Source organism: Gopherus evgoodei, chromosome 15 (assembly GCF_007399415.2).
Source record: "Gopherus evgoodei ecotype Sinaloan lineage chromosome 15, rGopEvg1_v1.p, whole genome shotgun sequence".
In the NCBI taxonomy this organism is placed as follows: Eukaryota; Metazoa; Chordata; order Testudines; family Testudinidae; genus Gopherus; species Gopherus evgoodei.
The window spans coordinates 7,453,664-7,466,502 of NC_044336.1; the positions used below are offsets into that span (position 1 = coordinate 7,453,664).

A 12,839-nucleotide genomic window follows, 5' to 3' on the forward strand; every position below is an offset into this window, starting at 1 on the left:
GGGGGAGCAGTGCTCGGGGAAGGGGGTGGAACAGGGTGGGAAGAGCCAGGGTGGGGCCTTGGGAGAAGGGGTGGAGTGGGGGCTTAGCCGGGGATCAAGCACCCCCCAGCGCTTTGGAAAGTCAGCGGCTGCGCATATGAGGAAAGATTAATAAGACTGGGACCTTTCAACATGGAAATGAGACAACTAAGGGGGGATATGATAAAGGTCTCTAAAATCATGACAGGTGTGGAGAAAGTAAACAAGTAAGTGTTATTTACTCCTTTGCATAACACAAGAACTGGGGGTCAACAAATGAAATTAATAGGCAGCAGGTTTAAAACAAACACAAGGAAGCATTTCTTCACACAATGCACAGTCAACCTGTGGAACTCCTTGCCAGAGGATGTTGTGAAGGCCAAGACTATAACAGGGTTAAAAAAAGAACTAGATAAGTTCATGGAGGATAGGTCCATTAATGGCTATTAGTCAGGATGGGCAGGGACAGTGTCCCTAGCCTCTGTTTGCCAGAAGCTGGGAATGGGCGACAAGGGATGGATCCCTTGACAAGACCTGTTTTGTCCATTCCTCTGAAGCACCGGGCATTGGCCACTGTCAGAAGACAGGATACTGGGCTAGAGGGACCATTGATCTGACCCAGTATGGCTGTTCTTATGTTAAAAAAAAAACAGTAAGGGGTTCCTACTGTCTGCCTCTCCCCATTAGCCTGGGACCTAGTCCTGGCTGATGTGGTCTGCAACAGCCCTTTGCCAAAAACATCCACACAAAAAGAGAAGAAAAAAACCTACATTGCTAATAGATACCAGCCACAAGGGCTAACCAAGTAACAGTTGCCTGATGCAGTCCAACCACAGCAGGGCCAAATGCAGGCCCTGGAGATCACGTCCCCTCAACCTTTACTAAGAAACCAAACACCAAACATGCTGTGTATCTGACAGTATCAAAAACCACCTGGGGATTTGAATTGGAATTGCAGAGAGGTGTCCTGGTGGGTCTTGGGCCAGATTCTCAGGCAGAGCAAGAACCTTTACACTGCCTTAGCAAGGTGAAAGGCCCTGAAAGTGGACACAACTGTAGTTCACCCCCACTTTAAGGCTCCTCTATGCTGCCAGAGTGGTGCAAAGGGGCCTGACTGGAAATGAGAACCAGGCTTCTTGTTTTTAAGAGGATACTGTCAACGTAGGCCTGCTCTACATGCACAGTGTAACTATGCCAGGTTGGGGAGAAATTTTTCACTGAAATAGTGATCATGCCAGCATAGTGTGGACACAGTTCTACCAGTATAGAGAGCTTTAGACCAGCACAGCTCACGCCCGTTCCCCATGTGAACAGCGACACTGCTATAAGCATATCAATAGTAGTGTGACTGCATCCATACCATGGGGGGAGAGTGGTTTGTATCTTTTTAACAGTATCAGTGCAGTTAAAGTAGTCCAACTTTTGTATTTAGACAATGCCTTAGTTTAAGTCCAAAACTGAGGCCTTTTAATGAAGAATAATAAATATATAAACAGAGCCTAATTCTGCTTTCATATCACTACGGACTTCACTGGCGTTGTCCATATTTATGCAGGTGGAGATGAGATCCGAACTGAACTCAATAGGTTTTGCCAGACTCAACAGGAAAAAATTTCCCATGAAATTAAGGAAAAAAGTCAATGAAAACACGTTTTTCCAAACACAACAGCCACCTGCAAGGGCCAGAGAAACACAAAGCAAAATTGACTAGCAATAAAATGAATGTGAGCAGGGCAGCGTCACTGGCCAAGCTGACTGAAGCACAAAAAAAGTAAAACAGGACAAATGGCAAAATATAAAACAGATCTAACTTCTTTCATTAATGTTTACAGCCTCTGGTGCTCTCAGCAACTTGGGTAAGATCTCTGTTAGAAATATAGAGAAGTGATTTTTATTTTGACAGCATCTCCTTAGAACATATAATAATAGTTATTAATGATCACACTTTGTATTAAGGTTCCATTTATAAATAGGTTATAAATTATTCATAATTAATAGAGGTTTAATAAATGGTTAATCAACTGTTGTAGAGTCCAATAAGTCAACAGATTGCTTATAAGCATTGCTTATAACTGCCTATAACACCTTGTACTGCTATGCTTCTAACCATCTCTTCCATATAGTACTCACCTCCGTAACATGCATAAAACATTCATTAATCATCTATTAATTCTTCAGAAACTATTTATAAAGGGAACCTTAATATAAAAGTTGACCTTGTTATTCATTATTTGTACAGCACTCAAAGTGCATCAAGATAAACCGAGAATCAGGACAAACGCCTGTGCTGGTGATCGGCAGTGGGAAAGCACTGCGGGATAAACACCCATGGAAACAGTCAGACCCTATTATTCATTGCAATGGAAAGGGAACGTCAAAATCTCATCCTCCATCCTCAAGGCCAAAGTGTTTGTACCTGTAAAACTATTCTGGTTCGGGGGGTGGTGATTATTTTTGAAACCAAAATAGCTACACCAGTGTAACAACTAGTGTGGATGCAGTTATACAGGTATAAAAGGTGCCTTATACGGGTACAGCTTATTCCCCTTCTGGTACAGCAAGAGCTATTCCCATACAAAGCCCCTTTGTACCAGTATAGCTGTGCACATGCTAGGGGGGGATGCATGGCTTTCATTATACATTTCATTATATGAAGCAGCACAGCTTGAGAGTGCAAACAAGCTCTGGGACTGAACACTGGGCATCTTCCCAGCTGGGAACACAAAACCTGGGAAAGCCCGTGAGGACTGGTACTGGAATATGGCGACTCACCACATGGTCACCGGCCCAGATCTGGCCCCAAGTGCCTGATAAGACCGAGGGCCTGATCCAGAGCCCACAGAAGTCAGCGGAAAGACTCCCGCTGGTTTCCCTGGGTTTGGATCTGACCCCAGATGTCATTAGCTCTGGGGTATCTGTCTGGCGGTTTGTGAGGCGAGCTACTCGTCTGGCTGCAGGATCCCCATCACAGAGACATCACTGCAGGGGGCATTTGCTGCCATGGTTCCTGGCAGCCTGCACTGCGGGGCCAATGACTGAGACTGGAGAGGCTCCTTTCCCTCGGCCCCCAGGGAGGGTCCCTGCAGTGGGAAGGGCAAGGCACACGGGGTGTCAGCGCAGGGAGCATGCAGTGCCCCTGCTGGCCGTGGGCCATGGATAAAGGCACAGCCCAGGTAACGTTGATCTCTGGGGCCCAATCCTGGAAGCCTGCACTCACGTGAGTAACCGTTTGCAGGATCAGGCCAAGGTGAGGACTTGGGCAACCAGGGCTGCTCACAAGGAGCCTTTCTCCAGTGTTATATCTGCTCCACCACCCACAAGCCCTGGCAGAGGCAGTGCAAGCTTCTCCCAGCTCCCTCTTCAGTCAGACATTGCTTCGGGATCCCGAGGGGAAGGAGGCTCTTCCATGCATGCTCACACCATTCCGCATCCCTGCACCAGCACCGCCAGGCATCACAGCAGGCAGAGAGCGGGGAAGAGAAACACTGAGCCTGACAGAACAGAAATGATTCTCCAGCACCCCCTCCTATCTCCTTTCTACGAGCTTCCCCTCACACACGGAGCATGTGGAACCCCACCCTGAAAGGCTCCGCTGAAGGGGAGTGACTGCACTCTTCAGAGCTCATCACCACTGCTCCATGCACCGGCCAGAGGGATCAGTGTCGCACACCTTGCCAGCCCTGCTGCTGGCTCTCAGCATCTCGATCCCATTTACCTCAGCTAGCACAAACAGAGGGTCGATCACGTCCCGTTCTACTTCCAGCTCGAAATGGATGAGCTCCTGGGCTAGTTTATCCTCCGCCTCGCCGCACAGTTTGAGCATCTTCCTACGAAAGGAAAGTGACAGGTGACACGCTGCATGAAAACCCAGCTCCAGTGCTCCCCCCATCCCACGTGTGCTCACACGAGCTGTGCGGCTGAGACATTAAAAAGTGCAACTTGGCGGCTTGTGCACCACAGGAATGAGACTAGATGCAAGGGCACTAGCTGACATTTTCTGTGTGAATGCACCGGCCTGCAGACACAGGCATGGCAGGATGAGAGCGAGGCCTTGTTCCACACGCCTCAGCCAGCTCCGGGGCAGGGGGTGAAGGGCAGCAATACCTAACAGGGGTGTCATTCATGGTCTTCTGCGGAGACGGTTAAAGGTCACTCAACAGACTTTTGGGGTTGGGGGAGTGGAGGACACCCTGTGTTACTGGGGGTAGAGAGACTGGACAGGAGGCACCATGCCCTCTAGGAAGGTAGTAGAGACACCCAAGGGTGTACCATGACCTGTCAGGCGGCGGGTCAGGAGGATGGGAGCAGGAAGGGCCATGGCCTGCAGGTTTCTGGGACTCTAGTCTCCCTGTGCAGGTACGGCTGCCCCTTCGAAGCCTGCTGGACAGGAGCACAACCTAGCCAGAGACTGTGTCCCTCTGCTCAACCCCCCTCAAGGGGGGGGGGCAGTGGGACTGGACAGGGAGTGAGCAGAGGCAGCCCATGGGGGTGCTGATCGCCCACCACTCGCCAACCCCCGCCCACCACTTGCCAACCCCCACTCTGCAGCCAGGAGAAGCCTGGGGAGCTAGCCTGCTTTGCTAGGATTTCACACCCACTTTGCAAAGCTGTCAGCCATGAGGCATGTAGCCAGGTAGGACCTGGAGCACAGCGGACCACAGTCTCCTTAGAGCTTCTTACCCCAGTAGAGAGTCGTCCCCTAAAATGGCGGAGCCTTCCATTAAGTACTGGGCCAGCGTCGTCAAAGGTAACTTTTTCTGCAAAGGAAACATGCTGGGCATGAATGACTGTCCAACGGAGAGCAGGATTCTCATGTGGGCTCCAATCTGAGATTCAATTCTAACAGTGGGGCGGTGAGGAGCTGAGCTACATAGACCAGGATTGGGTTGGGGGGTGTGTGTCCATTCCTGGGGAAAGGGTCTCTCAGCCCCCTGCCTTGGCCTGGCTGGTGGGCCAGTGAGGAGTCCCTGCAGCCTGAAGGCTGCAGGACAAGACAACTGCTCACATGTTAAACAGTGCAGCAAAGACATACGAAAGAATCAGTCTCTAACCAACACCCCACCCCTGGCACCCTGGGAAGCGTGAGCTGGGACTGAGGTTCATGGTCTAGGCCCATCCCTACCACCCAGCCCCATGGGGAGCACTAACGCTACCAATGCATTACCCAACAGGCTCTGTTCAGTACCTAAATCTGTCCCCCAACCCCACACTCTGCAGGGAGGTGGCTGCCCATGGTCATACAGCTGCCATGGGAGGGAGGTGCCCCCCACAGGAAGGTGAGAAAGCTGTAGGCAAAGCTCCCCAGCCCTCATCCTGCCCCAAACACACACAGGTTTGGCAGAAAGCAGGCAATGGAGGAGAACGTGCTAGGCCTGGTGACGGTTGACAGGAGGAAGCTCTGCTGATGGCATTTCACTTCTGCTTCACCTCGCACCCCCTCCGGCCTGTGTCTCTGACACCGGTGAAGAGAAAGCAAAGATGAAGTCAGTTTGAAATCACACACTAGAGCGTGGCAGCTTGACACTCAGGCAGAGCTCGGCAAGGATTCACACCCAACCAAATGATTTAATACACGCATACCATATGGGCCAGATACATTCAAACACACGCTGTGCCCTCCCTCCGTCAACTTAAGGTCATAGAAATCTATGGAAGATTGATTAATTGACACACACATTAAGAAGACTTTTCAGTTTTCTACAGACTCCCTCTCAAGCCTGAGCCCTGACACATCCTGTGCTTAACATCTGGCTGCGTGCAGCCCAAATTCTTAACATAGCCACTTACTGAGCGCTTGTCGGCATCCACGCCTTGCTGCCCCTGCAGACAGGCTGTCAGTTTCTTGTGAGTGCTGTGGGAGACCTGCTTCACCAGCTCCAGCCGCTTCTCCACCTGCAGACAGATGGACACAGTTGGCAGGACATCAAAGGGACAACACAGCAACAGCCGCCAGTGAGCCAGCTGTGAAAAACAATCCAAGGGCAGCTGTCCCTTCCCCACTGACGGAACATTGCCCCTTGGAGCCAGCTGCCGTGACCATGAGCACAGCTCCCAGCTTCAAAGAAAGAGGCTGCACAAGACCTTACGAACCCAGATATCCCGTTGTTCCTTACGAGATACATGGTGCAGCATCAGTGCCGTAACACGCACCAAGAGCGGGGTGGGGGTGGGGGGGTTGTGCAAGGAAATTTTAATAAGGAGAGAGAATTTCATATGGAAGCTGAAGTCCTGCCAGATTAAGAGAATCAGGAGCTTCTAAAGGAAATAATTCCTTACTGTAGCCTGCACTAGGCAGAGGAACGGACATGCTAGGAATGCCTAAAATTACCAGTATGCGCAGTCAAGTCTGAAATCTTGCAGCAAAGGCATTGCCCCTACAGTAGCTGAAAGCGCTCAGAACCGACTTGTCTTGATGCCCCAATTATTAAAGGCCTATTCCAGAGAAATTCCACTCTCTTTGTACAACCGCCACCCAGGCATGATCCAAATGCACGTTCCATCCAGTGACTTGCACAATGTACTGCCTCCAGGGCTCACTGCTGCTGCTCCTGGTTACACATTTACTTCCTACCGGGGTATTTACTGATGCACAGTCATTCACAGATTGTACTGTTCAGTCCATTCACAAAAATTAATGCAACCTTTTAATAATATAGGAAATAAGTGTTCAGGGATTGGATTAATCCTATATAGGGTTTAATCCAAAACACTGCTACAGGCTGTACAGAGAGGAATCATTTGGCACCCATGGAAATGCAGCCACTTCTGGAGTAGAGCCCTGCAGCTGTGTAACACCACAGAATCCCTATTATATCACTTAGGACAGGAGAGGGAAGTTTAGATAATCAGAATGTAGGTCTCCAAAACAGAATTTGGCCATGACATGAGGAATCCCTGTTACTGTTTGGGCTCTTAATAAAGGGTGATTAACCTTTGGAACAAACTGTCAAGGAAAGTGGTGGACTCTCCTTCTCCTGGAGTCTTCACATCCAGAGTGGATGCTCTTGGTCAGACACACGTTATTGGACTCTTAGCCTTGTGCGATCCAGGAGGCCAGACTAGATGGCTTAATCTATTAATCTAAATGACCATAAGAGGTGACAACCTCTATATTACGTCTCATTCAAAAGATGGCATGACTGCCCAGATTCCGGAACAGCTGAGATGAGAGAGGCAGAGGAGAGACCACGGTGACATAACTGTGTAGCGAGATTAGGTAAAAGACTGGGAGAAGTTGCCAGTGCTTACTCTCTGCTCTTCTATTCCTCTATCATCAATACCTCTATCATCTCACTGGTGTGCGAATTTCCACACAGATGCTGGTGTTTGTATTTGAAGCAGATACTACTGGGAGGGGGACAATGGAAGCAAACACCTGACAAATGACACAACGACTTTAAATATTCCTCTGATCCAAAAGACTAGGCCAGCTGGAAAGGAAGGGAACCCCGACAAACTAACAGCAGTCCCAGAGAGTTTGAATCACATCTCTGGGTCCTCCATAAGCAACTCCAAGGCAACATTTGCTATCTGTCTCAGATCCAGATAGGGCTCCCGTTACCATAGAGACAAGACCCTTCACTTTCAGTTTGCATTTGGTTTCAAATTTCCCAAAAATGTATCAGTGTTTATTATGAAATTTAAAAAAACAAGATAAAATCAGTGCAAAAACTTAACTTCACAGTTGTCTGGGTAAATATCAGGGTCAATACAGAGGGAAAGGAGAGAAAAAAGCACGAAAGACAGAAAAGTCAGAGTATCAAAAGTAAAAGCAATTTAATGCTGTGGTTTATTTAGTAACCTGTATATTAACAGTACATACAAACACGCACACACGGCCTCTGTGTGCGTGTCTTTCACTACACTGCCTTAATTTAACAAACAGCCTCACATCTGCATAGAGATTAATTTATTATTAACATGAACATCTGCCTAATAAAAACAACGAGGAGTCTGGTGGCACCTTAAAGACTATCAGATTTACTTGGGCATAAGCTTTCATGGGTAAAAAACCCCAAGCCCAAATAAATCTGTTAGTCTTTAAGGTGCCACCAGACTCCTTGTTGTTTTTGTGGCTACAGACTAACACGGCTATCCCTCTGATATCTGCCTAATGTAATACATTGGGTTACAGCTTGTGCTCTTCATTCCCCAGGAGAGGCAGATGAGGCTATGGAGCTTTCTGCTTCTACCAATATCTTGCTGGGAACCTAACTGGCCGAGATTCAAGCCGAAGATTGGCACATGAGGCCCTGGCTTGGACACACTGAAAATGTTATCTGAACACTCAGCAAGACAATTTACTAAATGTAAGTAAAACAAGAGCTTTTGCAAATGAAGCTTAGTGGCTCTAGGAAAACGTACAGTGTGGTAGAGTGATCAAAATCTTGCAAAATAACATGGAAAAAGTAATATTATTTGCTTCTTGGGCATTAGGGAAAGTGCTGCAACTCCAGAGACACCAGCAGCCTACGAGATTTAATGGAAAGAGTTCACTTTGAGCCTCTGGCTGGAAGCAGAGGGTTGGGAGCATAGTTTTAGGATAGGCTGCTCCGCATAAGCCCATGGATCATCGCTCTACAAACGATTCATGGAAAATGCATTGCTGTGCAACTATAGTAACCTTCATCCCAGCTCAGTACAGAGATGGGGTCCTGGTTGGGGATGGTGCATGTGTGTTGGAAGGGAGGTTCCAGGTATTATACTCAGGAGGTAGGTACAGTGTGCACAGATGCATGTTTGAAGGGAGGTACTAGATATTACATTAAGGAAGAAAGTGGATGCACTGTTCCTCATTCTCTCTTGGGACAGTCACCGAAGAAGAAAATTAAATCTTTGGACAAATTGGATGGGGGTTTTCATTATTTTCTCTGCAAAACTGCCTGCAACTCTTGAAAGGTACAGAAACCCCAGCCCCTACCTTATTAGGGCCAAACTCTGCTCTCACCAGTGCCAGCATAAAGCCAGTTAACACCACAGACTTCTATGGACTTAATCCAACATTATATGGGTGTAACTGAGAACAGAATTTGGCCTTTAAATGCCAGATTAGCCTGCAAGATTCCCAAAGATCTAACACCTCTGAGGAGGATTTGGACTCTGCCAAGAATGTCTCTATTTTTGGTTGTGATGAGCAACAATCTGTGTGTGAAGCATGTTCATTTAGCATCCAGCTCCCTCTTCAAGTCTAAGAGCCTCTGCATGAACTTCAATGCAACCTGGATCAGGGCCCTAGAGTCAATCCGCACTGGATGTATTGACACTGGCTGAAAGTTGTAGGATGAGAGAGCTTCAGTATTCTACGTGTAAAACTGGGCCATGTCCCATGGGCTGTATCTGCTGGCTGTAAACAGCTGCCTCTCCTCTCAGCAAACCTCAGGAACTGTTTACAATGAGAAGGGAGAACCATTTCCCTTTGCCTACAGCACTCCCTTTTGGTTTGGATTTGGTCCTAGGTGGCAAGGGGAAGGCACATGGACTAAAATACAGAACTGGTCCAGTGGTTAGAACACTAGCCTAGAACTTGGGTTCAATGCCTGGCTCTGCCATTGACTTCCTGTGTGACGTTTGGCATGTCACGTAACCTTTCTGTGCCTCAGTTTCCCCATCTGAAAAACAGGTAGAGTAATACTTACTGGAATCCACCTCATAGGCAGGTTCTGAGGCATGGAAAAATGCTCAAAAAGTGCTTTGAGAGCCTGTGATAAATGTTGGAATTTTGGTAATTTTTTTTATAATTCCTGTGCATGCCTCAGTTTACCAATGGGCTCTGTATTGCTGTGCAGTGAGTGTAAAGGGAAGGGACAAGGTGTGGGGCTCACACAGCTGCCTGGCTGGAGACCAGAGTCCTTAACACACTGAGTAAAGGCTATACAAGTGCATGGAGGATCCAGAAGAGACAATGGAAACCCCAATGACCAGGACATTCACACCTTGTGACTAACACCTGAGAAAAAGGATCTTTCCCCCTACCTTCCCTGCAGGGAAGCAGAGCAAAGGCCCTGAACTGGAGAACAGATGGGAAAGGAGCGAGGTGGCTAGCTCAGCTCTCAGAGGGTATGTCTACACAGCACTTAAACACCCAAGACTGGCCTTGGCCAGCTAACTCAGGCTTGCAGGGTTGGGCTGCGGGGCTGTAAAACTGCGGTATAGATGTTTGGGTTCAGGCTGGAGCCCAGGCTACAGCCTGAGCCCATATGTCTACACTGCAATTTTACAGCCTCAGAGCCCTGGTCAGCTGACCCAGGATAGCCGGAGGGGTTTAATTGCTATGTAGACATACCCAGAGACACAGGACACTTACCTGGGACAGAGAAAGGAGGGGAGATGATTCCTACAGCAGATTGGCTTTAGCTAGCGTGGACTAGGTCCTAACCTTTGCTGGTCTGTGTTAACCAAAGGACTTCTAGATTCTGTAACCCAGAGACTAATCATTACCTTGTTTTGAAAAGGCTGCCTGACGTCAGTGCAAATACCCCCTGAGAGCACTGCACTCTGACGAGGTCTGGTCTACACTAGAGACCTGTACCGGTATAAATACAGCGCTCATGGGTGTGAAAAATCCATCCCCCGAGTGACATAGTTATACCAACCTAACCCCCGTGTTGACAGTGCTATGTGTTTGGGAGAGCATCTTCCGTTGACACAGCTGTGGCCTCTAGGGAGGAGGATTAACTACGCCGATAGGAAAGCGGCTTAGAGCAGTTCTGTTAAAGCGCTGCCGCAGCACAGCTGCACCGATGCATCATTTTAAGTGTGGACGTGCTCCAAGCCTCCCACAGGCGTCTGGCCTGACTGGACTCGCTGCAGGGAGCCACGGATACTGACAGGGAAGGTTGGCACCCGAAGATCCAGTTTTGGAGTGGTCCCGCCCTGTGGAACTGTGTGGAGCCTGGCACACTAACAGGGCCACGCCCAAGGGACTGGTTCCAGACTGGGGCAGAGCCTGGATCCTGTGGATCCGCGACAGATCCTAAAAGGAAATGGGCTATAAAAGGGTAAAGTAAGAGCATGCTGGGCCTGGATTTCTCCAAACCACTTGGAAACACTCCCAGGCAAAGGCCTTGGTTACTCCTTTCAGCTGACTCAGTCACACGCCTCTCCTGAGCAAAAAATGCCACGCCAACAGCAGTGAATTTTGCAGGAAAGTTTCATGCCATAGATTCTTCCCGCACGGGACTCAGCAGAGGATGGAACTGGTGATGTGCAGGGGGTGCTCAGACCGTTGGTTAAGCAATAGTCCCAGATGATACAGGTCAGTGCACGGACATACTAAGGGGCGCACACGTTCTCTCACTTCCACCTTGCACTTTCCTACTTCTGCATCACCTGAAAAACTGAGACGGCCTGTGTGTGTAGCTGTGTGATTAGAGGAGGAAGTGATGGCGTCTCCCGGAATGCTTGGAAAAACACTTTAAACCGTTTCTAAAGAAATCCCTCTGTAGACATTATCTGTTTCTTTCCCCTTTAACAATAGGAACATGTCTGTAAAAGTGGCATCGTTGTTTCTCAAGAGTGTTTCTTCCCTGTGCAGATGTTTCTTGTCAGACAAAAGGGATCGGTGTATGACCGTGATACAAATGCTCAAGTAAGATTAGAGAGATGCAATATAAAAGCCAGGGAATTTCCTCTTGTGATTGTAAACTCTTTGGGCCAGGAATCATCTCTATTAGGTTTGTACAGCACCTAGCACAATGGGATTCTGATCCATGATGTGGGATCCCCTCCTCCCCCACACATTGTAACATGAATAGGAAGCAGAATGACATGCTGCAAGCAGGAATATTGCTGTTGACACAAAAATAAAGCTTCAAGTTTCCGTGTGGTCTAAAGTTACCTCTGCTGGAATCCTCTCAAACCATCCCCATCCCATAGCCGCACGTCTGTGAGCCAGGTAAACCCTTGTGTACTCGTCATTGGTAGCACTGTTACTTTCATCAAGGCATATCCCATTGCAATGCATTAGGATAGGTTTTATTCTCTCTGCTCTCATTAACCAGTCATCCACAACAACCACATATACAGAATGTGGAAGTGTGCAGAATGCACATGCCAACAAAATTCTCCCAAATCAGGAAATGGGGCTGGCATTGCATATTACTTTATTAATGGTGTGTGAACAGCAGAGACATCTTATCGAGCCTTATGACCCCAGCATCAGTTCTAATGCCATGAAAGACGCTAGGTGGGATTTCCAAAAGTGCTCAAGTGTCAGCCTAACGTGGCTCCTATCAAAGTCAACGGCACCTCTGACTCAAGTGGTAGCAGAGCAAGGTCAGCGGCGAGTGCCTCTAAAAACTCTATCTCCTCTTACAACGTGAAACGGAAATCCATATCACCAAACTGAGCAAAGCCTGCGAATCCCCAACAGAACAACATGCAGCTGGTTCAATCTGGTTTGTGCATAAAGGCAACAAATACAGCTGCAAACCGGGCAGGCAGGACTGGTTACTGTCATCTTGAGGCTGACCTTTGAAGCAGGCCTTGATCTGATTGTACATGACCTGACGCCAACCTTGAAAGCAAATGCTTTGTGCCCGTATAGGGAGACAAATGCGCAGTCTTCCAACCAGTGTGCATTGCAGAGAGATGCGCCGTACTCCAGCAGAGCTCCCCCTACAGTCAGCTATGGAATGGGGAGTAAAATGAGCCCTCCCGCTTGCTAGTGATGAGTTGGTCCCAGTGAGACAATACATCTAGCACAAGGCCACACCTTAAATCTATTCAAGCCTGGGGACATAAATCCAGGCCTCCCGAGTCCTAGGCTAGTGCCATAACCGCCAGACAAGCTTGCCTCTCTAGGGGCACTGAAATCTAGACCT

At 48.4% G+C, this 12,839-nt stretch overlaps 1 protein-coding gene across 6 annotated transcripts in view; it reads right to left on the reverse strand.

Moving 5' to 3' along the window:
- ARHGAP44 (Rho GTPase activating protein 44) overlaps positions 1-12,839 on the reverse strand; it is a 173,752-nt gene that overhangs the window by 61,712 nt on the left and 99,201 nt on the right. For all 6 annotated transcript variants that reach the window (XM_030534516.1, XM_030534518.1, XM_030534515.1 and 3 more), the window contains exons 3-5: positions 5,806-5,910; positions 4,699-4,775; positions 3,734-3,845 (exon numbers count right to left, since the gene is read on the reverse strand). In XM_030534516.1, coding sequence (XP_030390376.1) covers positions 3,734-3,845; positions 4,699-4,775; positions 5,806-5,910 — 294 coding nt within the window. The remainder of the gene's footprint in view (positions 1-3,733; positions 3,846-4,698; positions 4,776-5,805; positions 5,911-12,839) is intronic.